Below are 27168 nucleotides of genomic sequence, written 5' to 3'. Positions count from 1 at the left end.
TTGGCAAGAATAGCTGTCTGTTAAACAAGCGTCAACTATCTAAGGTGCATGGCCACTTTTAGCTAGCTCAAAGATCTGGAAGAGTTTTGTCTAGGCCTTATCATGAGAACACATTTAACATACCCTAAAGCTGTATATAATATTAGGTGGATTTACATGGGACGATTCTGTCGGGATCCCTAGTCCTCATACAGAATGATGGTTTCTGAGCAGCAGATCGCTGTTTAGACCGGATGATCTGCTGCCCAGAAACTATGATCGGTGATGCCTGCATGAACGTCAGGATCACCTGATGAAAGAGCTTTTTGCTTGTTCATTGGGTGATCGGCGGCACATTTACATGGCCAGATTGTCGGGAATGGCCGTTCACAGGAACTGTCATTCCTGATTTTCTGGACCCTTATTGGCTCGTGTAAATGTAGCTTTACTTGTTCTGGATTTAGCTACTAGTGTTAGAAGGCCCGTGTCTCTTAAACTTGCAATATGCATATTAACACAATTCACAATAGCTATTTTATGCAAATACCATAGTGGATTTAGGGGAGGGGGGGGACATTTACCCCTTGGAACAATTACATGCACACCATATCCAGGAATACATTTGCTTATGTGAGTGACTTTACCTTCTGCACCGAGGAAGACATTAGAGAGACCAGCATTCGAAGCAAGAACTTGTCCCCGATGGCGAGCATGGCTTTATGGTGCTCTGGATTAGCAGCAATGTTACCCAAAGAAGCACAGCTGTAGTACTGCAAAGAGCAAGTGACCGGCTTAACATGAGTCTAACACCAAGACAAACATCAACAACATCTGAAGCTACAGACATGGACATTCAGGTAACACTTTTAAGAACTTCTTGCTGTACAAATTAAATTTTGTGATGCAGCAGACATTATAATTTACTGATTTCTTCCATCTTTTCATGCTACTTTTTCCATAGTCATTTAAATGTAAGCCAACCAGTGTCTCATAGTAAGCCCTTGAGCTATGGTTACATGTCACCTGCAGTATCCCGTGTGCAAGCTATCTGTGCAATAACACATAGAAGGCCAAGTTGTGCTTCAGCTACCAAATCATAGTTACTGTTCCATCAATATACAGATGTACACATCAACCGGCTTTTGTATTTCAAGGGAAATAATTAGATTTTATTGACAGTCAAGCATTTAATTAGTAATGAATCCAGTCCATAAGATCTTCTGATGTGTCATGAATTTATGTAGCAGACAGTTGTGCTACCTACAGCAGACAAAACACACAAAACCTGGTGAAACAAGCATACCAGAGACCTAATTATTTCTCAGTCACACCTTGGTTTTACACATGCCCTTTTATAAGAAACAATAGTTGATGACTTACCATGCAAACATTGTTCACATCCTGCACGAATCACCACCCCAAAAAAACACGCAGCAATACCAGTATTTAAAGGGAGTCTTTCACCTAAACTGACCATTATAGAACACTAACACCATGATCTGCATTATAGCCCCCATATTGGAATGCTACTTACCGTATAGCTGTCCGTCACTTATTTTCGCTAAAAAACACTTTTATTCGATATGTTAATTAGGTTCTGAAGGTGCCCAAGGGCGGTGTTCAAGCTGCCGGTGCCCAGGCCCCTTGTCGATTTTCATATGAAACCCCTCCCCTTTCACCCCTCTGGCCCGCCCTAGGTTTTTCAGAAATCCAGCGCCTGCGCCGTTCACAAGATTCGCCACGCCTGCGCACTTCATTCCCCATTATTGGCAGAGGCACAAGAGCGTTTAATGCGCATGTGCCGGCCCGTATATCTAGCCGGCCTTGTGCCTCTGCCCATAATGGGGAAGGAAGGGCGCAGGCGTGGCGAATCTTGTGAACGGCGCTGGAGCTGGATTTCTAAAGAACCTAGGGCGGGCCAGAGGGGTGAAAGGGGAGGGGTTTCATATGAAAAGCGACAAGGGGCCTGGGCACCGGCCGCTTGAACGCCGCCCTTGGGCACCTTCAGAACCTAATTAACATATTGAATAAAAGTGTTTTTAGCGAAAACAAGCGACGAACAGCTATACAGTAAGTAGCATTCCAATATGGGGACTATAATGCAGATCATGGTGTTAGTGTTCTATAATGGTCAGTTTAGGTGAAAGACTCCCTTTAATGATAGACATGGTTCCTTCTCAAGCGAGTAAACATTCTAGAAGAACATTGGTGCCAATGCTGCAAATCCTGTCGCATCTAGATCATTCTCAAGACAGTACTTTAACTAATGGGGTGGCAGAGGTCATAACCTCAAGTGTTGAATTAGTCCAGATCTAAAAATCCCCAGTTGCAGAAGAACTGATGAACATTTTTTTGTCCATCAATTGCGCCTGCATCGACCAAGTCCTATGGAGCATTGTTCGAGATTCCTACATTTTGGAGCTTGATAGGTTTTGCCCGGACCACAAAAGTAGTAAGTCATTGCCGAAAGCCCTAAATAACCTTTCCTACAGTCGCCTGATTTGTGCAGAGGCTTATTTCTTGCAGAAGGAACTGAAGTTGCACTTGGCCCAGTGCCACCACTGGATTGCTGCTGATCACATTCCAAGACAATAAAATGGCATAATAGGCAGCCCTAAAGTCTATTGACAGGGAAACTGTGAACAGACCAGCATGTATAACATGCCTGGTAATATATCACTGCATTTCTGGTGGATACAGTTAATTATATAGCCTGAAGAGCAGGTCCAATGAACCTATATGTTAGAGCACACAGTTTGAAGAACTAGAAGGGGATAGGTAGTGATCCTAGCAAGATTATAGCAGGCAGTATATGGTTTTGGACAAAGGTGTATGTAGACATTTGTAAAGAATGGGGGGGGGGGGAGAATCAAAGCCATATATAAGTGGCAGTCGCATAGTTGTCTATGCTCAAGTATGGCATGCTCCTTCAATTTTTTAAAGAAAAAAGGGCCAAGCATTTTCAGACTTTGGGTTCATGGCAGCAACAACCATAACTATACACACACATAAAATATACTTCCATGATGCTATGAACTTCATGCTGTCCAAGTAGTAGAGTGCCATACAGCATCCATATGGTGGGTTTAGAGCACAGATAATCAGTGCCATACTATAACCTCACTTGGGTCCTACTGTCACACAGTGTAGCCCCTCCTTAATTACATAACAAACACTATTCATCTCTTCTTCCGGACCATTATTATTTCCACCTAGCCGTTAGGACCTTCTAAACTTTGGTAGAGCAGTGGAGGGCATTTGTGAGCCATGAAAAGGAGGTATGACTGCATCCCGTTTCCCAGCTGTGTACCTCTATGGTTTGGAGGCAGATCAGTAAGCTTGGTCAGGGAGAGCTTTCAAAAGAATTATTGTGGAGCTGTGCTTACCTAATTAATTATCATTGCACAGATTCTCAATACCTTATGTGTATAACTTAATCTGAATAGCCATGTTCTTATTACCAATGCTCACATGCAGGCATGTGGTTTCCACAATATGAGATATATTGGGTCACTGTCATGTCCTATTTTCACTGGAAGAAATATTTGAGTAGAGGATTTGGATACATTTATTTTAGGGCCCTTTAAGACAAGCGACATTAAACACGTCAGTGTTCCAGCTGGGAAACACAGACAAGTCTTTAAAGGGGTTGTCCGGGTTCAGAGCTGAACCCAGACATATCCCCATTTTCACCCAGGCAGCCCCCCTGGCTTGAGCAACGGAGCAGTTCAAGCTCCGATGCTCTCCTTTTCCCTGCACTAAATCGTGCAGGAAAAAGGCATTTTCTGGAGTTCCTGGGACGAATCCATAGGGCTGCCAGGCAGAGGCTTCCGCCCAGTAGTGAGCCCGTTGACATCACCGGCACTGATGGGTAGGCTTTAGCGCTGCCCTAGCCTGTAAAATGGCTAGGGCAGCGCTAGAGCCCGTCCATCAGAGCCGATGACATCCCCGAACACATTGCTGGGCGGAAGCCTCCGCCCGGCAGTGTGTTATTGTAAAAAAAAGAGCCCTTGCCCTGCACTATCCTGCACAGGGAGAGCATCGGAGTATGCTAACATCAGGGGGGCTGCCTGGGTGAAATTATGGGTATGTCCGGGTTCAGCTCTGAACTCTGACAACCCCTTTAAATAGACTGCATGGAAGGCGTCCATGTGCTGTCTGTTTTTCCCGCAGACCTGTTCATTTGAGTCTTGGCTGGTGCATGCTGCAATTTTCTTGGCGCACAGCAATGGTTTGTGAGGAAAATGTGAATTGACTCATTACTGGCTTAGTTCCCCATAGCAACCAATCAGATTCCACCTTTCTTTTTTCAGAGCTCCTTTGGAAAATGAAAGGTGGAATCCGATTGGATGCTATGGGCAACTAAGCCAGTTTTCCTTTACACCAGTTTTGCTAACTCTCCTAAACTGACTTTAATGGATCAGGGTTTACTCTGGGTGCTGTCCGTTCTAGACACAGACAGTACCTGGATATGAACCCTGCTCATCTGAATGAGCCCTTCAATACAGAGGTTGCTGCCAAATGCGCTATATATAATAACAAGAGAAGATAAGCAAACATGCTATCACGTTTTAGGTGCTTAGACATGCTAGCCATGTATTGCAACTTTAAACAGATTAAAGGGGTTGGCCACTTTTTGGCTACTGTTAACCAATCTATATGTAAGATCAGTATATAGCACCTAATAAATAATAATTCTGCACCATTTTCTATATTTCAGAAGCCATGCCCCTTTGATGGCAGAATATCAGAATTTTTTATTGACGCTAATAAAACATTCCTTGAAAGAGGACTACAAGTCTGTGTATGCAACATCTGCAATTAAAAGGGGTTGGCCACTTTCTGGCTACCTGTGACCAATGTGTAGGTAAAGTGACTATATAGCACTAACTAGTATAACCTTTGTTCATATTCTGTGGTGTTTGCTATATTTCATAAGTAATATCCCCTTGTTGGGCAAATCTTTGCTGTCCGCACAAAGGTCCTGTCCATAAAATGGCTGCTAATGGAGGGTCATGTGACCAGGCAAATCATTCACCTTTCAAATATTCCAGTGTTGGGAGTTTAGAGCAGGTTCTGCACCTGCAGGGTCAGTGTGTTTGAATGGAGGAGACTGAGTGATGTGTCAGCAGCCATCTTATGGACTGGACCTCTATGTGTACAGCAAAGATTTGCCCAACAAGGGGACATTACTTATGAAATATAGCAAACACCACAGAATATGAACAAAGGTTATACTAGTTAGTGCTATATAGTCACTTTACCTACACATTGGTCACAGGTGGCCAACCCCTTTTAATTGCAGATGTTGCATACACAGACTTGTAGTCCTCTTTCAAGGAATATTTTATTAGAGTCAATAAAAAATTCTCATATTCTGCCATCATCCTGCAGAGGTTGTAGACATAGTATAAAAAGAATTCACTTATACAAAATATAGCTCAGTATAAGAGAATGACATCATTGTGCCTCTCTTAGGCAATACAGCAATGGGCCCTGTGGATCCCTCAGGTCGTGAATGCAATGTAATCACTACCTAATGCCATACCATTGAGCCCTGATACCAGCTTCTGTTAGGCCAGACATACACAGAGTAGAATGTGCGGAACTCTCAGCGTGTGGCAGTGAGCGATCCCGTTCTGGCCTCCACTCCTCTGACAGGATCACACAGCACTGTAATAATTTATAAGGCTGTGTGTCCCTGTGAGACCTGCAAGCTACTGAACTACACTGACATAATGCTGTCAGTGTGATACGATAGATTTCACAGCATTATAAATCAGTATAATGCTGTGCGATCCTGTCAGAGGAGCGAGGTCAGAATGGGAAATCTCACTGACACACGCTGATAGTTCCTCACATTCAACTCGTTCGTGTGTGTGTCTGGCCCTTAGTGTTCTGATAATCTTATCAGCAACAGGATGTTCTATTTCCACCCAGCTGGAAAACATATGGATGAAAGAAAGATGAACATTGATAATCACAGGTGAGGTGCACCTAAAAAGCCTTATAGATCCTTCACAAATACACCTTAAATTGCAATCTTTAGAGGTCTGGTAATCCTCCGTTTGTTGTGGTCACACCTTAATTCTTTCACAACGTGCAAAGTACAAAGAGAAACCAAGATTTTAGTTGCAATGCAAATCATTTATAGACAAGTCATGTTCAGCACTTGTTCATGTTTGACATTAATTACAAATATGGGTGTGAAAAAAAAAGAATGAAAATTAGGTTCTCCACCTATACATTCTGGTGGAATTTATCATCATAGGTGTATGTGAAGTTTTTAAGACTGTAATTGCTATGCTAAGGCTTCTTTCACACGCCTGCCAAGAGTTCCGGCAGAGAACAGCCTGCCGGAGCTCTCTGAATTTGGCATTGGCAGGCGGTACCGAAATGCCCCTGGGTCCCAATGTATATAATGGGGCCTGGCGGAGATTTGGCCGCTCCCTGCCAAAAATGCTGCGATTCAGCCGGACAAATATTACGGTGTGCATTTCAGTACCTTCAAGCATAGGAAGGTGCAGCTCACCAAAAGTCGCAAAATTTTTCACAAAATATTGCACGCAACATTAGTTATGAAATTTTTACGCCACAAAACAGGAGTACCAGATTTTATAAATGTTCCCTCTGTTCTTAAAAAAAAATAAAAAAATAGAGTTGAAGTGTTTCTTAGGAAATGCGCTAACATCAAAAAGTCTCCATCCCTCCCCATCAAAGCAAGCAGAAGGATTGGTATGCTGGGCATAGCCCAATATTTTTACTTCATGTGACCACTGGTCTACAGTCAGAACCTGAGTTAGAAAATGAGTCGCTATCTGAACATTGTTCGAGTTCCTTTATTAGTTCCAAAGACTTTGAATTATGCAGCAGCATGTATGCTTGACTGCCACTCCATTCAAACGGGGAACACAAGCTGTTCTTGTGATTGGTGGGGGTCCAAGGGGTGGGATCTCAACAATCAAACATTTATCCCTTCTCTTGTGAGTATGTGATGAGCTTTCATTCTGGGAAAACTGACTGTCAAAAAAATGGCATACGCATACTGTGATAACATAACAAAAAAAAGCCCACTCTGACCTATTAAATTCCCCTGTATGACATGCCATTAGTACAACTATGTAAAGAGGCCAGTGAGAGACCATAGGACTATCTGGACAGCCAATGGCGTACATAGAGAAGTAAGGGCCCCATAGCAAGCATCAAACCAGCCCCCCCCCACACAGGACAGAAGGGTTTCTGACTAAACCATTTTCAATGACCCTTGGGCCATTTTTCCACTGCCTCATTTGCTAAAAGTTGTTCCTTTAGAGGGTAGAGTCCTGACCAAATTTTCACCTACAGTAGAAGAGGAGATAATCCCAACTAAGACTGGGCCCCCTCTTGTCCTGGGCCCCATAGCAGTTGCATGGTCTGCCGGTAGTTACGCCCCTGGGGGCAACGGGGGATATCACTAAGGAGTATTGGGTTTTTTTTGGTTGTTTTTTTTTGCCCATATGCAGCTACCAATTTGTTTTCAGTTTCATAATATAAGAAAGTTTACAATTATGTGATCTGCAAGATTTACGTTATTATTTTTTTTTTAATCTACAGCACGGATGTATATGCCCGACACTAGTTGCTATATATAACAGGATAAAGTCCAACCACTCCATATTTGATGAAGGATTTCATTTATCAAGCAAACAGCAAACTATTGATCAATAGGAGCTTCTCGTCAACATAAAGGGCGATGCTGATAGTAATGTGCATAACCAGGGCTTAGCATAGATACTGGCCTATATACATGAAGTGACTTATCTTCGGGGCTGGGGTCCATGTATAATCTATGTCGGGGTTAAACATTAGGAGGCTACAGGTGCAGTTTACTGATATAATCTCAGGATTTTCTAAATGAATGTCCGTCTTCTTAGAATTTAAATAAACACTTTAGTAGTAATTAATCTAGAAATACGCCGTCTGACATTCAGCACCTTGACAGACCAGAGTGTAAATGATGCTAGTCATTTTCTTTACTGAAATTGATATCTCTATGACTTGTGTTCCACAGTTGCAATTTGGACTGGATTTGATTTTTTTTTAGATATATACAGCACATGAATACCATTTTTACAGTTTATATAAAATAGAATCCACATAAAAAGCTGAGTACTTGACTATTACATTGATTTACTCATCCAGTATGGATCCTCAGTTAATGCATGTGTTTTATTCCGAGACTGCAGAAAGGGGTCATTTATTATCCAGAAATATGCCTATATTAGGTGTTTTTCTGGTGCAGATTGCGGTACAAAGGTTATTTGTGCCACAATCTGCGACTTTTATCCGCTCGCGCCAGGTCTGAAAAAAAGTGGGTGTAGCGCGGACGGGGAAGGACCGGCAGGCCCATCTCATCCATCATTTTCTATGCCTGCCATAGAAAATGGTCTAAATATAAGCCATCAAGGAAGCTGTCTTACATTTAGAACTGGCGCTGGATACGCTTAAGTTATGTACAGGCCGGACCTCTTCATAACTTCGACGGACCCACCATCAGATATAGGGGTTATAAAGACCGGGTCTAAAATGCTGGTATTAATAAATGACCCTCAAAGACATCTACTGGATGGCACAAGTATCTGACAATGGCTTTTAGCTAAGCTTCTATAAAGCAACACTTTCTGCTGCAGAGAATTCTGGGGGCGTTCCTTTTTCATATACTGAATGACTGTACAGAGCGGTAAAGATGTGTCGTTTCAGAAACCAGCATGATCCTTCTACAAAATAATCAGGGCATGTTAGGAATTCTGAACAACGTGACTGAAACTGCAGCTGAGAATGGGTCACAATATTGCAGCATCTCAAGGACAGTTCAAAAGTAAAGCAACATCTTTGGAATGCTTCTTCATTTTTCCGGTAGATTGTATCTATATGTAAACCGTAAATGGTGTTGTAAGATAAATCCATGGCATGAAAAAATAACAAATTCGGGTTCATGGGACACAGGAGCTTAGGGCCTCCATACACGTTTGACTTGTGGGGCGACCTCACTGAACTGAATTTCAACGTCTGATCCTTTGATTCTGCCAGGAGAGAAGCTGCTGCTGACAGAGGTGTTGGCAGTGGCTTTCTCCTTTATCCCCACTAAAACCAAACATAGGCTCAGCCGAGGGCGTATGGGGGGCTCAGGCGAGACAGCTGTTGGCCAAACAAGCTTTTGGCGACAACTATTTAAGTTGTATGTGCACCTTCACATGAATACTATTCTGCTCTTATTTTGAGATTTAAAAGTAGTTGTATTCTGAATTCAGATGAAACTTACCAAGAGAGACTTAAAGGGGTTCTGCACTTTGTTTAAACTGATGATCTATCCTCTGGATAGATCATCAGCATCTGATCGGCGGGGGTCCGACACCCGGGACCCCCGCCGATCAGCTGTTTGAGAAGGCAGCGGCTCTCCAGCAGTGCCGCGGCCTTCTCACTGTTTACCGCTGGCCGAGTGATGTCACGACTTGTATCAACTGGCCTGGGCGGGGCTAAGCTCCATTCAAGGGAACGGAGCTTAGCCACGCCCAGGCCAGTGATACTAGTCGTGACGTCACTTGGCCAGCGGTAAACAGTGAGAAGGCCTCGGCACTACTGGAGCGCCGCTGCCTTCTCAAACAGCTGATCGGTGGGGGTCCCGGGTGTCTGATCCCCACCGATCAGATGCTGATGATCTATCCAGAGGATAGATAATCAGTTTAAACAAAGTGCAGAACCCATTTAAGGTCACTTTACAATGAAAGATTTAGCAGAGAATTGTAGGAAGGGATGCGTTCCTTCCCAGCAATCGCCTGCTTGTCAGCGGAGGAGACCGCTGCTATTACATGTAGCGATATCCTCCACAGTGTGGGGAGGAGCGATCACTAATGCCATCACTCGTCATACAGAATCATTGTTTGCGGGCAGCATTGGCTGTTTAGATGGCAGGATCTGCTGCTGGCAAACAATGATTTAGGTGACCGCACAAAGGATCATTCATTGAGTAATTCCCGTCACCTTTATACCGCCAGATTTTCGCTAACAAGGGTTCCTATGGCCAGTGTAAAGGGTCCTCTTAAGCAGGCCAATAACCAGCTGCAATGAACAATATTCAAGTCGAATGGCGCTCATTTAAAGAGCCTTTCATGCAGTCTGATGCAAAATACCCGGTGAACAAACAATCATTATTACGATTGTTTGTCCTTCATTCTTTGTATATTGTTGAACGCACATCCTCTGGGTACACAGGGTAATGTGCCCTCATGAAAAGTTATAAGGCGTTGTATGAACGATGCGATCACCAATAAACAAGCTTCCTGATGACCTGGATGTAAATTATGCCAATTGAGGCAATTTTACAGACAAATTAGTTTAGCTAGATAACCAATTATTCATAGCAATTTTACATAAAAAATATCTTGTAAAAATAATAAGAACCTGGAGGGTTGTAGAATTTTAACCCTAGAGCTAGATTTATATACATGTTTTTCATCACAATATATTACTGTTTTATACCTGGATTTCCGAGTCTGCTGACTGCAGAAGCAAGGTGAGAACTGGCAGGGCTCCCTCTCGGCACAGGATACTTTTGATCCTCTCTAGAATCAAACAACATACATTTGTAATGTTCTCAGCATCCCAACAATTAAGAGGTTGAACTAAAACATTATCATTTACATCTGCTAAATATTTTATATTGCTACTATCTACTAAGTGCTGTCTCATCGGGACAAGCCGGTCCATATACCCTAGGCCTGTGATGGCTAACCTCCGGCACTCCAGCTGTGGTGAAACTACAACTCCCAAGATGCTAACTTTCTTGGCTGTTCTCAGAACTCTATAGAAATGAATGGAGCACGCTGGGAGTTGTAGTTTCACCACATCTGGAGTGCCGGAGGTTAGCCATCACTGCCCTAGGCTATGTGGTGGTCATAGTGGGACGTCAGCGTTTGGAACCGCCTCTACATTATATGCCAGAACAGAGACACCCTCGAAGACTGGCTTCTGCTCCAAAGGTCCCAGCCAAACCATGAATTACATGGGCAGTCATTGAGGGGAAATGACTTTCCAAAAGCGACTACCCCCACAGACCACAACCGATCACCAGGGCGTAGAGAAAGCACGCTCAAAGCCTGTGGATAACCAATGATAACAGCAGAACATAACCCATCTTCCATTCAAAAAGGGTTTGTCTTCATAAAAGACAAAAATAAATCTCATTTACTCTGTATATTTTCATCCAAGAATGTAAAAATGTAACGACAAAGTAAATATCTCTTTAAGTAGAGGAAATACGATTAGCTGCATAGTGTCTTCATTTTTAACTTTAACAAAAAAATCCACTGGTTTACAGTAAACAAAGAATAGGGGTAAATAATGGATGACCCATAATATCTGATGACCCAGATAGTTTACTATTGCAGCACATTAGTATGACACAATAGAAGACTTCATTAGGCAAAGAATTCATCAGCAACAGAAGTATTGAGATGATATACAAACTCATGTGAATGAGCCTTAAAGGGGTTGTCTCACTTCAGCAAATGGCATTCATCATGTAGAGAAAGTTAATAGCTTGCACACTATAGGAAAAGGCAGCAGCCACTCTGGTGGCCGATAACACGTGAGTGCACAAAGGCCGGCGCTTTTTCCTATACTGTGCAAGTACGGCAGGAACTGCTGGAATTGCAGGGTGGTCGTAACCATGGAAACAAGCAGTGTAGAATGTGATGGAAAAATGAAGCCAGCCAGGAAAGGAGACAATACATTAGTAAGTGCCTTGCACTACCTTTTTCTACATGATAAATGCCATGTGCTGAAGTGAGGCAACCCCTTAAAGGCAACCTGTCACCATGAAACTGCAATGTAAGCTTCAGACAGCATGTTATAGAGCAGAAGAAGTCAAGCAGATTGATATATAGTATTGTGGGAAAACATTTAGTATAACCTGTGTTTCATTCATATACATTCCTGCTCATTCTGGGCTTTGAAGTCCAGGAGGCGGTCTTATCAGTGATTGACAGCTATCTGTGTATACACAGTCATAAAGGGAAGGCTGTCAGTCACTGATAGGACCATCTCCTTGACTTCAAAGCCCAGAAAGAGCAGGAAATTAAATGAATATATTACAACTTATACAGAATCTTTTCCCACAAAACTATACATCAATCTGCTCAGCTCCTCCTGCTCTATAACATTAGGCATGCAGCTAAAGCACCATGATCAATGTGACAGGTTCCCTTTATGAATCTGTTATGAAAAAAGTCCTTATAGCCATGATGCATGACAATCTTCAGCTTTACCTAGCGTGGCTGCTGAAGGCATCTTGTAAGTTTGGTAATAATGGTTCTTCTACATTGGGTTGTCAGAAAAAGGTATTTATATAAATGTAAAGTACGTAAATAATTGTACAATAACCTGATCTAGTCAAGTTCAGAATAGCTCCAACAGCGTTTTGCTGAACCCTGGGATCATAGGATTTTGCTAGTGTGAGCAGAGGTAGAATTCCTCCAGCAATACCAATGGCCTCACGATTGGATTCTGGAAAGTAGAGAATATTCATCAGTTAAAAAGAATAAAGAATACCTAAAATAACATAGCAATGATTTCAATCCTCACCTGATATAGCCAAAGTCATGATGCATGCACAGGAATTACACTGTACTGCCGAATCACCAGACTCCAGCAGCTCTAATATCGGCTCAAGTAATCCCACCTGGACAACAAGCTCCTTAGTCACTGAAAACAGAGATTACAGGTCGTCATCTGTAGTTTTAAAACTAAATACATTAAATGTGCGAAAAGAACACATTTTTATCCAAGTATTTTAATTTTGCCTTTTTACAACCAATTATCAGCTGAGGGTACCATAGGTCTTCTATTCTGGGACTGCCCCCATTTGACTAGTTTCTTAAATGGAGTGCATTGCACTGTAGGGCCCTCCATATATAGTTGACCAGTTTTTCAGCTATATACCTTCTGCACCTTTCTAACAGACATATCCGGTATCACTTGTCAAGCATCTCATGAATACTGTAATGTCCTGTATCCCAGCTTACTGGAAATCTGCCTCACCACAGTACTAGATGCCATGGGTACACACGATAGATAATGTAAAGATGGAGGCGCTCAATAAGTCACTGTAAGGCTCTATTCACACGTCCGTGATGTGTTGCGGACCCGCAAATTGCGGGTCCGCAACACACCAGCCCGTCACCCCCATTGAAATGCCTATTCTTGTCCGCAAGCTGCGGACAAGAATAGGACATGCTCTATCTTTTTGCGGAGCTGCGTACCCAAAATCGGGGGCGCGCTCCGCAATTGCGGCTGCAGACAGCACACTGTGTGCTGTCCGCATCCATTCCGTCCCCATAGAGAATGAATGGGTCCGCACACTTTCCGCAAAATTGCGGAAAGGATGCGGACCCATTTTGCGGACGTGTGAATGGAGCCTAAGACACATCTGATTCCTTCATCCTGGGATCTTTTGGCTGTTAAGCTAGCCATAGGCATAAGATATTTATTTGCTGATGATATATAAATGAAGCTTAAAAGGGTCGTATGGGAATTACTTAAAATGGCCACAAGCAACCTGTCCTAGAAAGTGAACAGGACTGGTTGTCTGGGATGGGGGGGGAGTGGGTTCCTCAGTATACACAGTACACTGCTCTACAATAGATGGTAATGATGTGATCCTGCCTATGATATGCCATCATGGCTGAGGAGCCTGACAGGAACACTCACCAATGTGTAGTAAGGCCCCGTCCCCTCATCCCCCTAGGCAGCTCTGCAAGTGGAGGGAACCAGTCCTGCTTACATTCTGGGACAAGTTGCTGGAGGCCATTTTACATCATTCCCAAGAACTCCTTTCAAAGAAGGATCAGCCAGAATGCAGCTGAACTGATCAGTTGTGTGTCAGATTGTTCATATAAACTATCTGACCATTAACATGCCAGACTAAACTGGTAAATCAAAAAAGTCTAATGCGCTTGCTCAAAGTGAAGAGCAATAAGCTGTAATTGGCTGATCATGTCACATACTGTATAGTACATCTAGTTTCAGCCATTAACAGATGAAAACTTCCAACATGACACATTACAGTTTCAGGAGAGAGCCTGGTTCACAATCTCTGTTCTAGTTCATCCCAAAAGTGTCTAATGGAATTGAGGTCAGGGCTCTGTGAGGACTAGTCAACTTCTTACACACCAAACCAACTATGCCTTTATAGATCTTGCTGTGTGGACTGGGGCAAAGGTATGCTGGAACAGAAAAGCCTTCTCCAAACTTCTCCCATAAAGTTGGAAGCATACAATTGTCCAAAATGTCTTGGTGAACTGAAGCATTAAGACTTCCCTTTACTTCTATGACTTTTATGCACTACACGGATACGGCATTCCGGTATTTTAAAATGCCGGATCCGGTACTAATACATTCCTATGGGGAAAAATGCCGGATCCGGCATTCAGGCAAGTCTTCAGTTTTTTTCGCCGGAGATAAAATCATAGCATGCTGCGGTTTTATCTTTTGCCTGATCAGTCAAAATGACTGAACTGAAGACATCCTGAACGGATTGCTCTCCATTCAGAATGCATGGGGATATGCCTGATCAGTTCTTTCCCGGTATAGAGCCCCTGTGACGGAACTCTATGCCGGAAAAGAAAAAACACAAGTGTGAAAGTACCCTTAGGCCTCTTTCACACTTGCGTTGTCCGGATCCGGCGTGTACTCCACTTGCCGGAATTACACTCCGGATCCGGAAAAACGCAAGTGTACTGAAAGCATTTGAAGACGGAACCGTCTTCCAAATGCTTTCAGTGTTACTATGGCACCCAGGACGCTATTAAAGTCCTGGTTGCCATAGTAGGAGCGGGGAGCGGGGGAGCGGTATACTTACAGTCCGTGCGGCTCCCGGGGCGCTCCAGAATGACGTCAGAGCGCCCCATGCGCATGGATGACGTGATCCATGCGATCACGTGATCCATGCGCTTGGGGCGCCCTGACGTCACTCTGGAGCGCCCGGGGAGCCGCACGGACGGTAAGTACACTGCTCCCCCGCTCCCCGCTACACTTACCATGGCTGTCAGGACTTTAGCGTCCCGGCAGCCATGGTAACCACTCTGAAAAAGCTAAATGTCGGCTCCGGCAATGCGCCGAAACGACGTTTAGCTTAAGGCCGGATCCGGATCAATGCCTTCCAATGGGCATTAATTCCGGATCCGGCCTTGCGGCAAGTGTTCCGGATTTTTGGCCGGAGCAAAAAGCGCAGCATGCTGCGGTATTTTCTCCGGCCAACAAACGTTCCGTACCGGAACTGAAGACATCCTGATGCATCCTGAACGGATTACTCTCCATTCAGAATGCATTAGGATAATCCTGATCAGGATTCTTCCGGCATAGAGCCCCGACGACGGAACTCTATGCCGGAAGACAATAACGCAGGTGTGAAAGAGCCCTTACGTGGTCTGCCACTTCATGACTGAATTGCTGTGGTTGCTTCCACTTTGCAATAATACCACTCACAGTTGAGGAGGGAAGAAATTTCAAGAACTGACTTGTTACAACAGTGACGTACTATTACAGGCCCACAGCCGCCCACTGGAATTTACTGAGCTATTTAGAACAATCCATTTTTTCACAAATGTTTGTAAAGGCAGTCTGCATGGCTAGGTGCTGGACTTTATACATCTGTGGCAATGGGACAGAATGAAATACCTGAATTCAATTATTACGAGGTGTGGCCCAGTACTTTTCTCTATATAGTGTATAAGACCTACACAGACCTCAGACTGTCACCAGAACTTACCAAACTTAGTCTGGATCTGCTAGTGGTCTGCATATAAAACTCTCGTGTCTATAGTCAGCTTTAGGCTACATGCACACGACCGTTGTGTGTTTTGCTGCCCGCAAATCACGGATCCGCAAAACACGGATGGCGTCCATGTGCGTTCCGCAATTAAAGGCACGGACAGCCTTTACTATAACTGCCTATTCTTGTCCGCAAAGCGCGGACAAGAATAGGACATGTTATATTTTTTTTGCGGGGCCGCGGAACGGAGCATTGAAGTGAATGGGTCCGCATCTGAGCTTTAGATGCGGACCAAAACAACGCCCGTGTGCATGAGGCCTTAGACTGACTTGGCTATATTTCTGGCCTATGTCAGAACAGTTTCCAGGCAAGGTCTCTGCAGTCATATTTTCCTTATCTCCCCCCTCCATTTTTCTCTTTCCCCCCAATTTTCATAAGTTCTGTGTTGTATATGTGATTTACTCTATGGGTCTAAACTTTCATCTAGCTATACATACCATGCTTCCACCAAACTCTCACTGAAAACAGCTACACTGGGCTAGGGCTACTCTCTTTGTTCCCTGATTGTCTATTTCTAGAAGGGGTGTCAGGTTCCTGGACACTATTGTTTGCTCATGGAAATCTCCACAACTATGCCCTATTAAGTTAATTGGGTCAAATTTTGTGTTGTTTTTGGACCATGTTAACGTAAAGTCATTCTAAATATATTTATGTAAAAAATAATAATCATATGTACACATGTGAGCATAAGACCATGATAACCAACATGTGGACCTCGCCTATCCTGTAGATATGCCATCAATTTTTCATATATGAATATCTCTTTCATTTAATTGTAATGGAGAATGCATTTTTGGCACTTTCATATAGTGTGTGTACTTCATTCAAGACTTACAATTTCCTTCAAGCAGAAAGTTTACAAGAGATAAAGAAGACATCTGCTGAATCTCCAAATCACTGGACTGAAGCAATGGCTGGTACGGCTCCAGGAACTCTGGTGGCAGCTGTGTATTCACTATGGATATAATTATTGGAAAAAAAATAATGTTTGAAAACAACAATTTTCCAGTGCGTCAGCTACAATTTCTGAAATCTACATCGCAGTCATCATTTTTAGGCAACTTAAAAATGTTTCCTTTGTTTTTCGATCTCTGTCTAATATTGCAGGTTCCTCTTGCTGAAGCCAATGCTAGTTACTGCAGTAGTAGTACGAGGAATCCCTTCATTGCTGCTCTTGGATAAAATCAGAGGAAGACTTACCCCATATTTTAGGGCTCAGGCACACAAACATATTTTTTTTTCTGTGTCCCTTCTGTTTTTTTTGGCAGCCTGTATGTGGAACCATTCGCTTAAAGGGAGCCGCAAAAACGGAAATGACTTCGGTGTCGGTACCGCAATAAAATAGAATATGTCCTATTATTGTCTACATTATGGACAAGGATAGGACTGTTCTATTAGGAGTGAGCTGTTTCGTTCCACAAAATACGGAATGCACTCAACTGGTATCTGTGTTTTGCGGATCTGCAATTTATGGACTGCAAAACATCCAACAGTCGTGTGCATGAGCCCTTAGTGAAACAAGCACTAAAAGATGGCTGGCAGGTAGTCAACACGCATTCAGAAATCGCGTGAACATGCCGCCATTTTCTAGTGTGTTGCTAAAAATTAATTGTTCATTATCATTAAAGGCTGTGCAGTTTTATGGGTAAACCTGCAAAAAAACGTGCGGGCATCACACGTGTTCCTACTCCAAAAGCACGTTTACAAAAAACGCCAAACCATATGTAACTACCATTGTAGAAGAAGGCTCAGAGACACCGTCAAGCATTATGCTTGTGAGGGCCAATCAGAAACAGAACGTCCTGCTTTGTAACAGATTGTTTCCCTGAGTTTTAGTTTTTAATTAATTTAGGAGGGGGAACTTTCTCTTACTATCTACAGAGCTTGTATAATAGCACTTAATGAAATGTGTACCCTAAACTTGTAAAGACACGTTTATGTGGTTATTTATACATAGGAGATACTGCAAAGGTATTTAAAGAGCACTGCTCCCCAGGGTCAACCCTAGGGTAGGGTTGATCATGCTGATTAAAACGATACCTGTCTTGGGAGGACGGGTTGTGGTGTTTCGAAGAAAAAATATATAATTATATATTCTTTATAAAAATGAGGGCTTTGGCGCATCTCAGCTTTCCATTACTGGCTACATTCATCAGTGCACCGAAGCCCGAATTTGCATAAAGAATAACAGCCTTTTTTTTTTTTCAAGAACACTGCAACCGATATTCACAAGGCAGGTATTGGTTTAAATCAGCAGGATCAACCCTACCAGATAGTCTGGTTTAACAGAGTTGATCCTATTGACAGGTGCTCTTTTATAGAGAAGGACTGAAAAGTCAGCTACATGCTACTTTTCCATCACCTCCCAATTACACAACAAAAGTGGAGATTTATCGGATTTCCCCAGAGAAAATAATATCACTTTAAAACATGATATAACGTATTTGATGATATATGAAACATATCGAACACTGAAGAAATATAAACTGTTCTTGAATACTCACTGTGCTGGCTCATATGCAAGTAATACAACGCAGCCGAATGTTGGAGGTCAGCATTTTCTGAAAATGCCAAGATCATCAATGCATCCAGGGTCTCCTTCCCAATTGGTGATTCATTAAGTCCTTCAATATAAAATAAATGCAAAAATGTAAGCAGTGTTTCAGAAACCGCTTAGCAATCACACTAAAAGAACTTTGATAAAGAAGCACTATAATTATTTCATCACCCAGGTCTCAGCTAATGAGAAAAAAAGCCATTGCTCCATCTTTTTACTGGGTCCTATTGGGAGTAACTGGAGACCACACACCTCACATCCTATTTCGATTCAGTAAAGTCTCTGTGTTCTTTATGGAGGTGAGAGTGGACGACATTATTTCACACTTGTGTTTTAGTTCATGTGGCAATCTTTAAAGGATAACTGTCGTATATATATATTTTTTTGGAGTATTGGATTGTGGTGATTAATATCACCTTGGTGGCCCTATTTCAACTTTTCACTGTGTATTCAATTACCCCTTAATTCCACATTTTTGTTCCCTGTACTGCCTACTTTTACCTGTGCTTAAAATAGGGTTGCTAGGCATGGTCCGTCTATCTGTTGATAGATAGAGCACGCAGCGTGCAGGCTTACATTACTGACAGCCAGGGACTGTAAGTAATTGATTAAAGCCAGGTCCTCCCCAGCAGCTGATAACAGTGCCTGGGCTGTGTGCACTTCTCCCTGTCCCTGTGCTTGGCAGACGCTCCCTGCGTCTGCCAAGTAGAGTCGCAGAGCAGGGAAGGGAGATCTGCCATCTGCTCAGTGTATAAATGAAAGCAACATGTGGTAAGAGGACCCCTTTGTGCTGCAGGAGATTAACCCTTTAGGGGGGAGAGCTCTGGTTACTGACACTTTTGGGGGGCTATTGTTACTGGCTAGTGAGGGCAGGTAGGATTAGCCTCAGGGTGAGGGCAGTGGCGGCCATCTTAACTGAATAGTGAAATTGCAGATTTATGCAGACTGGTTGCTAAGGGCTGAATCTTATTAAATATGGGGTAAGTCAGTCTAATAGTAACTGATTCTGGAATATCATGTTATTAGTAACTACATATATGAAAATTGAAATTGGGGTCTAAGTGTGACAGTTATCCTTTAAGTCAATTTAAATGGGTTCATGATTAAACTCATTTACCTACTTTTAGGTAACTGACTTGTTTAACACTTCCCAACACCTGCTATACATGCAGGGCAGATCTCAAGTCTTTAAAGATGGCACCAGCTCAGGAGCTGAGTGGGTGCCATAGCCAGCGGGTGCCTGCTGTTATACACAGCCAACCAGCTTGGCAAGGGGGAAAAAAATCTCCAGCACTCTTCAAGTAAAAAGCATAAAAACACTATTTATTGAAGGATATTAAAATCTCACATCCCCTCAGACATTAACAGCAGACACTATGCCAATCATGAACATTTAGGGGTGGGTTGAAATCACGTTTTTCCCATCCGTTTAATGCATACAAAAATGTACACATTAAACGGATGGCATCCATTCACCATAGAGTTCAATAAAAAAAAACACAGAGAGTGTTGTCTGCATCTTTTGCGGCCCTATTGAAGTGAATGGGTCCGCACCCGAGCCACAAAAACTGCGGACCAGAACAACGGTCGTGTGCATGAGGCCTAAAGGTGCATAATGGGAGTTGTGGTTTCACAGCAGCTGGAGTGCTGAAGGTTGCTGATCCCTGGTATAGATTTATCACGGAAGACAGCCTCTCCTTAGTAACACTCAGAGCTTTGCCAAGAATACTCTTAATACCTTGTTTTCTAGTAAAAAAGAAAGATCTTTCAGTAATAAAGTATATTACAAAAATATTTACTATTTCTTTCCATACACTATAAAAACAAAGTGAAACAACTCAAAATATATAGACAATAAATATTGTGTTTGGTCTTCTTTACTTTGCAGCTATTTTTCATTTATATACCCTTCCCTAGAGCGGCCATATTGGAGGCACATACTTCTTAGGCTAGGTTCACATCTGGGCTACAATTCTGTTCTAGCACAGGAACAGAATACTGGAATCGTCAGATGTGACGGACACTGCCGGCACCCACTGGATCCCATTCACTGTAACGGGACCCATTGAGTTCCAACATGAATACCGACATTTTGCCAGACGACATACCACTGCATGCAGCAGTATTTTGTTCCTTTTTATTTTTGCCAGAATCTGCAATGGAGGCTGCTGCCGGAAACCTCCACTGCAGATGTGCGCTTAGCCATACCTGTACAGTCAGGGTAGCAGGGTGTGTGTACATTAAAGGGGTTTTCAAGGATTTAAATATTGATGACCTATCCTTAGGATAAGTCATCAATATCGGATCGGCGGGGGTGCCAGCTGGTTGAAGAGAAGGCCACGCTCCATGCGAGAGCAGCCTTCCCTTCATTGTTTACCTGCTCGCCGTTGACATTGCAGTGGTGACCAGGTGTAATTACAAGCTGTCCTTCTCTTCAACCAGCTGATCAGCGGGGGTGCCGGGTGTCAGACCTCTGCAGGTCCTGAGGATAAGTCATCAATAATAAAATCCTGGAAAACCCATTTAAGGCCTCTTTAGGCCTCTTGCACACAAACGATTTTTTTTCCCGTCTACATTCCATTTTTTGCGTTCCGTATATGGAACCGTATGTCTTCCGTTTCCGGTTTTCCGTTCCGTTCAAAGATAGAACATGTTCAATTATTGTCCGCCTAATGGACAGGGATAGTACTGTTCTATCAGGGGCCAGCTGTTCCGTTCCGCAAAAAACAGAATGCACATGGACGTCATCCGTATTTTTTGCGGATCCGTTTTTGTGGATCGCAAAATACTGAAGAAGCCATATGGTCGTGTGCAAGATGCCTTACATTGATAGATTCAGAAGACGATTCGGTACCTCGGAACCGAACCCGAGTTCTGTTTTAAACTTTAAAGTGGTTTTCCAGTAACTGAAATTAATCAACAAAATCACATGCAAGTTCACGAAAAACTAACTTTGGCTAATCGGAGCCCATACATTCTAATACTGTACGGAGACGAATCTCCGTACAGTATTAATCCTTCGTTATGAACTAAGTGATTTAGGATATAACGTCACTAGTCAGAGGAAGTACTGCGATCCTACATTATCTAGACTTCCAGCAGTATAATGGAGCAGTTATTATGTTGCCCACCCTCAAATGATAATGAGATGTATTTCTTACCCTTTGCCTTTATATACAGGGAAGCTGTGATGAGCTTTAAAGAACATGAATTACCACTAGTGTTGAGCGAACCTATGTTTTAAGTTTGGCGTCTCAAGTTCGGCTTCCGGTTAGCGGAGAATCCCGATATGGATTCCGAATTCCGTTGTGGTCCGTGGTAGCGGAATCAATAATCGGCCATTATTGATTCCGCTACCACGGACCACAACGGAATTCGGAATCCATATAGGGATTCTCCGCTAACCGGAAGCCGAACTTTAGATGCCGAACTTAAAACAGAGGTTCGCTCAACACTAATTACCAGCTTATGGTGACTACTCTAGTGGCCAGTGAGAAGACAGACAACATTTAAAGAGTTTTATTTTATTTTATTTGGATAGTCACATAAATAAAAAAACACCATCAAAGTTTATATATCTATATCATATCTCTGATACTACTCTCTGCTGATACATTACCTCAAAAGATGACTACTACTACTCGTTATTTCCATGTAATAACAATGCTGGAGCTATTCCTATGATTATAAGTTGTGCCACTCCCTTATTATTCCTGCTAGAAGTTATGAATGAATTGCTAGCAGTTTGCAATAAAGGTCCAGATAGGTGTTACCAATTGGGGGGGTGTACCTGCACAGTCTAACACTGGAAGCACAGTGTCAGGCCGCACAGGGACACCCCCCCCCCCCCCCCCCAACTGGTAACACCCATCTGTACCTTCTTTGCAAACTGCTAGTAATTAATTTATACATTTTATCAGAAATAATAAAGGAATAGCAGAGTAATAAGAATATATGCTCCAGAATTATTATTAAGAGATGCATATAATTACCGTAAGTAATATTACAGACATGTCAGCGCTACTCACTTCACTGGGGGGCTGTCAGACAGGTTATACTCAAGACACCTGAAACAGTACCCCCCCCCCCCCCCCACCGGCAGTCTCTCAGGTGTCTTGAGTATAACCTGTCTGACAGCCCCCCAGTGAAGTGAGTAGCAACTTCTTAAGTGTGGGTGGCTTTATAATACAAATTCGCCATTCATGACGTCAATGATTTTAAAAGTACTGTATAGAGATATATCAAAACATTTTTATAGATTTTTATCATTGATGTCTGTGGGGATTAGGCGCTTTCTGTGTAGCTGTTGAGTAAGAAGGTCAATAACACTATAGACCAAATCTTATATGCATATCTTTACTTTATTTTTATTTTTATGCGCCTTATATATACAGGGTACGTGTCTAACATTACAGGATTCTATGTAGGAACAGAACGTGTCCACAAAAATTTAAGAAAATAATGTCTAAATAGCTGGAGACAATTAAATAAGTACCTTACATAGGTACTTTTTGATAGCTATCAATATTGTCTGTTAGAGTAGTCCTGGTGTATCAATGGTTGAGATTGGAATACCCATTTAAAGGGCTTCTGTCAACTCATTTTTCATTTTTGGGCATATTAAAATCCTTATTGGACCACTATTCCCTATATAGGGCTCTTACCTTGTTCTGTGGCTTTGTTTCCTTAAAAATCGAGCTTTTAAAATATGCAAATGACTTCACTACCAGCAAGTAGGGCGTCTACTTGCTGGTAGCCGCCGCATCCTCCTTTTAAAAAAAACGCCCCCGCCTCCTGTTGATTGACAGGGCCAGCGAGCGCTCTCCTCCTCCGGCTGGCCCCGTCAGCATTTCAAATCCCGCGCCTGTCTTCATTCGGCGCAGGCGCTCTGAGAGAAGGACGCTCGCCTCCTCAGCACTCCCTCAGTGCGCCTGCGCCGATGACATCACCGAAAGAGAAGACGTCATCGGCGCAGGCGCACTGAGGGAGTGCTTAGGAGGCGAGCGTCCTTCTCTCAGAGCGCCTGCGCCGAATGAAGACAGGCGCGGGATTTGAAATGCTGACGGGGCCAGCCGGAGGAGGAGAGCGCTCGCTGGCCCTGTCAATCAACAGGAGGAGGGGGCGTTTTTTTAAAAGAAGGATGCGGCGGCTACCAGCAAGTAGACGCCCTACTTGCTGGTAGTGAAGTCATTTGCATATTTTAAAAGCTAGATTTTTAAGGAAACTAAGCCACAGAACAAGGTAAGAGCCCTATATAGGGAATAGTCGTCCAATAATGATTTTAATATGCCCAAAAATGAAAAATGAGTTTTGGGGGTGACAGAAGCCCTTTAAGGATGTAGAACATTTTCTTGTTTCAGTTTTTTTCCTCCCTGACTTCCAAAATCCACACCTTTTTTGTTACGTTTCCGTTCACATAGCCATATGGGGGCTTGTTTTTTGTGGGATAAGTTGTATTTTTACCATATCATGTATTGCAAAAAAGGAAAAACAATGTACCATTTCATTTATCATATCATGCATGGCAAAACAGGAAAACCATTTTTTTTTGTGGGGTGAAATCGAAAAAACCCTGCAATTGTCAGGGTGACCTTATTCTGCAGATCAGTAAAATTATGTAGATAACAAATTTATATAGTTTTTTTTTATGTTATTACTTTTAAATAGCTAAAAACCTTTGAAAAAAAACATCTTTGCAACACCATAATCTGACATTTTTTTTCAGACCAGCAGCAAATCGACTGTGCAAGCTACTGAGCCATGGCGCGAGAATACAGGGCTAGACGAGATGTCTAAGCTTGTCAATCACAGGGGAGGAGAGAGTGCACAGAGAAGGGAGTTACAATAGTGGTCCTCCAAGGCTTCTGACCGACATCTTGGTGGTTGAAAGAGCTCATTTGCATATAAATAAAAAATGCAGATATCTCATACAAAGATAACTAAGGTATTACTTTAATCAGCATGATCTATCCTACCAGGCAATATGGCTGGTTTAAAGGGAGTCTTTCACCTAAAATCACCATTATAGAACACTAACCTCAGGATCTCCATTACATTCCCCATATTAGAATGCTACCTTCCATATAGCTGTCCATCGACGATTTTAATCAGAAAAACACTTTTATTTAATATGTTAATTAGCTTCTGAAGGTGCCCAGGGGCAGCGTTCATGCGGCTGGTGCCCAGGCCCCTCTGTACTTTTCATACGAAACCCCTCCCTTTTCACCCCTCTGGCCTGCCCTAGGTTCTTCTGATTACGTCCTTAGTGAGAAATCCAGCGCAGGCGCCGTTCAACAGATCCGCCACGCCTGCGCATAATGGGGAATGAAGTGCGCAGGCGCGGCGAATCTGTTGAACGGCGCTGGCGCTAGATTTCTCACTAAGAGGAGGACGTAATCAGAAGAACCTAGGGCGGGCCAGAGGGGTGAAAAGGGAGGGGTTTCGTATGAAAAGCACTGAGGGCCCTGGGCACCGGCCGCATGAACGCCACCCTGGGCACCTACAGAAGCTAATTAACATATTGAATAAAAGTGTTTTTCTGAGAAAATCGTCGATGGACAGCTATATGGAAGGTAGCATTCTAATATGGGGAATGTAATGGAGATCCTGGTGTTAGTGTTCTATAATGGTGATTTTAGGTGAAAGACTCCCTTTAATAGTGTGGATCATGCTGACAAATGATGGGGTGAAGAAAGCTTGTGACACAAGTGTCGCAGGCTGCATTGCAGGACCTCGTGGACACAGAAATGATGAATGGAGTACTCAAGGAATTATAAGTCATAATCAGTTTAATGAGTAAAAAAAAATTTTCTTCCTCAAGTCAAAGAAGAAACAAGCATGTACTTCTGTAATCTGAGGAAGGGGCCCTCGAGCCCAGAAATGCATTTTTTTTTGAGAATTTTACTAATTAAACGGATTACACAGTAATTTATAATCCCTTGAGTATTCCATTCACCATTCCTGCGCCTACAAGGCCGAGAATTAATACAGCCTGCGATTTTTGTGTCATAAGCTTTCATCACCCGAAATTCCTGTCCAGAGATGGTTGGCAATTGTATACAGGGCACCAGGACAGCAGCGGATGTATTAACAACAATAAGCTTTCATTAGTGCTGTGCCTAATTTAGCACAACCTCAAAAGGCGAGACTCTTTTTATCGTTACATCTTTTCTCAAGTGTGTTTACATATTCACCCTATAAGCGCTTTTTTGTTTTTTTCTGCCTAAATGATGTTTAATAGGAGGGTTTGGTTGGCATTACTTGGTAACTGGGATTTAACCTGTCAGACCACCAGCAATTTGAATTAAGAATGGCTGGTTAACAAGTCATAAAACTATAGGACAACTCTATTTAGAGGGAACCGGTCACCGGGATTTTGTGTATAGAGCTGAGGACATGGGTTCCTAGATGGCCGCTAGCACATCCACAATACCCAGTCCCCATAGCTCTGTGTGCTTTTATTGTGGAAAAAAACTATTTGATCCATATGCAAATTAACCTGAGATGAGTCCTGTACGTGAGATGAGTCAGGGACAAGACTCATCTTAGGTTAATTTGCATATGGATCAAATAGTTTTTTTCCACAATAAAAGCACACAGAGCTATGGGGACTGGGTATTGTGGATGTGCTAGCGGCCATCTAGCAACCCATGTCCTCAGCTCTATACACAAAATCCCAATGACAGGTTTCCTTTAAAAGTGCTGCCTTACAAATGTTTGGCTTCATCAGAAGGTTTGTGTTTTTAAAATTTTCAATCTACATAAAAAAAACTTAACTAAAACTGTGCAGTTTATGCACTAACCACTAGCCCTAATATGTTACACACAATCAACTGTGAGTGGCATTATTACAAAGTTGAAATGTTTAGCAACACAGCCATAAAGTGGCAGACCACAGAAAGTTAGAAAGCAAGATCACAAAGTGTATAAAAGTCACCAACACTTTGCTAAGTTCCAAACCTTGTCTGGCATTACCATCCGCACAAAATCTGTCCTGGGAGCTTCATGACATTGGTTTCCATCACCAAGCAGAATGCATTGTGCCAACTATAAGGTTTGGTGGAGGAGGGATAATTGCATGAAGTTATTTTTCAGTGGTTGATCAAGGCCCCTTTGTTCCAGTGAAGAGAAAGCTTAATGATTAAGCATACAAAAACATTTTGGATAATTGCATCCTTCCAACTTTTTGGGTAGTAGGGCTGCAGCTATCGACTATTTTTGTAATCGAGTATTCTATTGATTAATCCAATGATTATTCGAGTACTCTAATAACAAAAAGCTAATTAAAAGAACATTTTTCTTTATAAAAACTCATCAGCCCCCTCCCCATGCCATCAGCTGCCCCATCAGTGTCATCAGTCTTCCCCCAGTGCCATGAGCTTCCTTCCCTAGTGCCATCAGCTGCCCCCTCAGTGCCAATTACTGCCCCCTCAGTGCCATCAGCTGCCCCTCCCGTGCCATCCACTGTCCCCTCAGAGCCATCAGCTTCCTCACCAGTGCCATCAGCTGTCCCCCAGTGCCAACAGCTGCCCTCTAGTACCACCAACTTGCCCCCCCAGTGCCACTATCTCCCCCTCCTAGCCATGTCCCAGACCCAGCACTTATCTTTTCTGTAGGGGCACTCCTCCACAGCTCCTCATCATCTTCTCTGCGAGCTGCACTGTCCTGACGTCACACAGCGTCGGTTTATAGTGCACTCTTACGAGCACTATGACCTGACGATGTGTCAGGATACAGTACAGAGCAGCGCGGTGCCGGGTGGCGG

The 27168-nt window shown here is 42.9% G+C and overlaps 1 protein-coding gene across 1 annotated transcript in view; it reads right to left on the bottom strand.

Moving 5' to 3' along the window:
• LOC120998521 (vacuolar protein 8-like) overlaps positions 1 to 27168 on the bottom strand; it is a 69161-nt gene that overhangs the window by 34875 nt on the left and 7118 nt on the right. Inside the window, exons 2-7 of the mRNA XM_040429194.1 lie at positions 18352 to 18471; positions 16683 to 16802; positions 12601 to 12720; positions 12400 to 12522; positions 10498 to 10580; positions 624 to 749 (exon numbers count right to left, since the gene is read on the bottom strand). Coding sequence (XP_040285128.1) covers positions 624 to 749; positions 10498 to 10580; positions 12400 to 12522; positions 12601 to 12720; positions 16683 to 16802; positions 18352 to 18471 — 692 coding nt within the window. The remainder of the gene's footprint in view (positions 1 to 623; positions 750 to 10497; positions 10581 to 12399; positions 12523 to 12600; positions 12721 to 16682; positions 16803 to 18351; positions 18472 to 27168) is intronic.

This window comes from Bufo bufo, chromosome 4 (assembly GCF_905171765.1).
Source record: "Bufo bufo chromosome 4, aBufBuf1.1, whole genome shotgun sequence".
In the NCBI taxonomy this organism is placed as follows: domain Eukaryota; kingdom Metazoa; phylum Chordata; class Amphibia; order Anura; family Bufonidae; genus Bufo; species Bufo bufo.
Note: the sequence above shows the minus strand (reverse complement) of the source record. Positions and strands in the feature narration are given on the sequence as shown.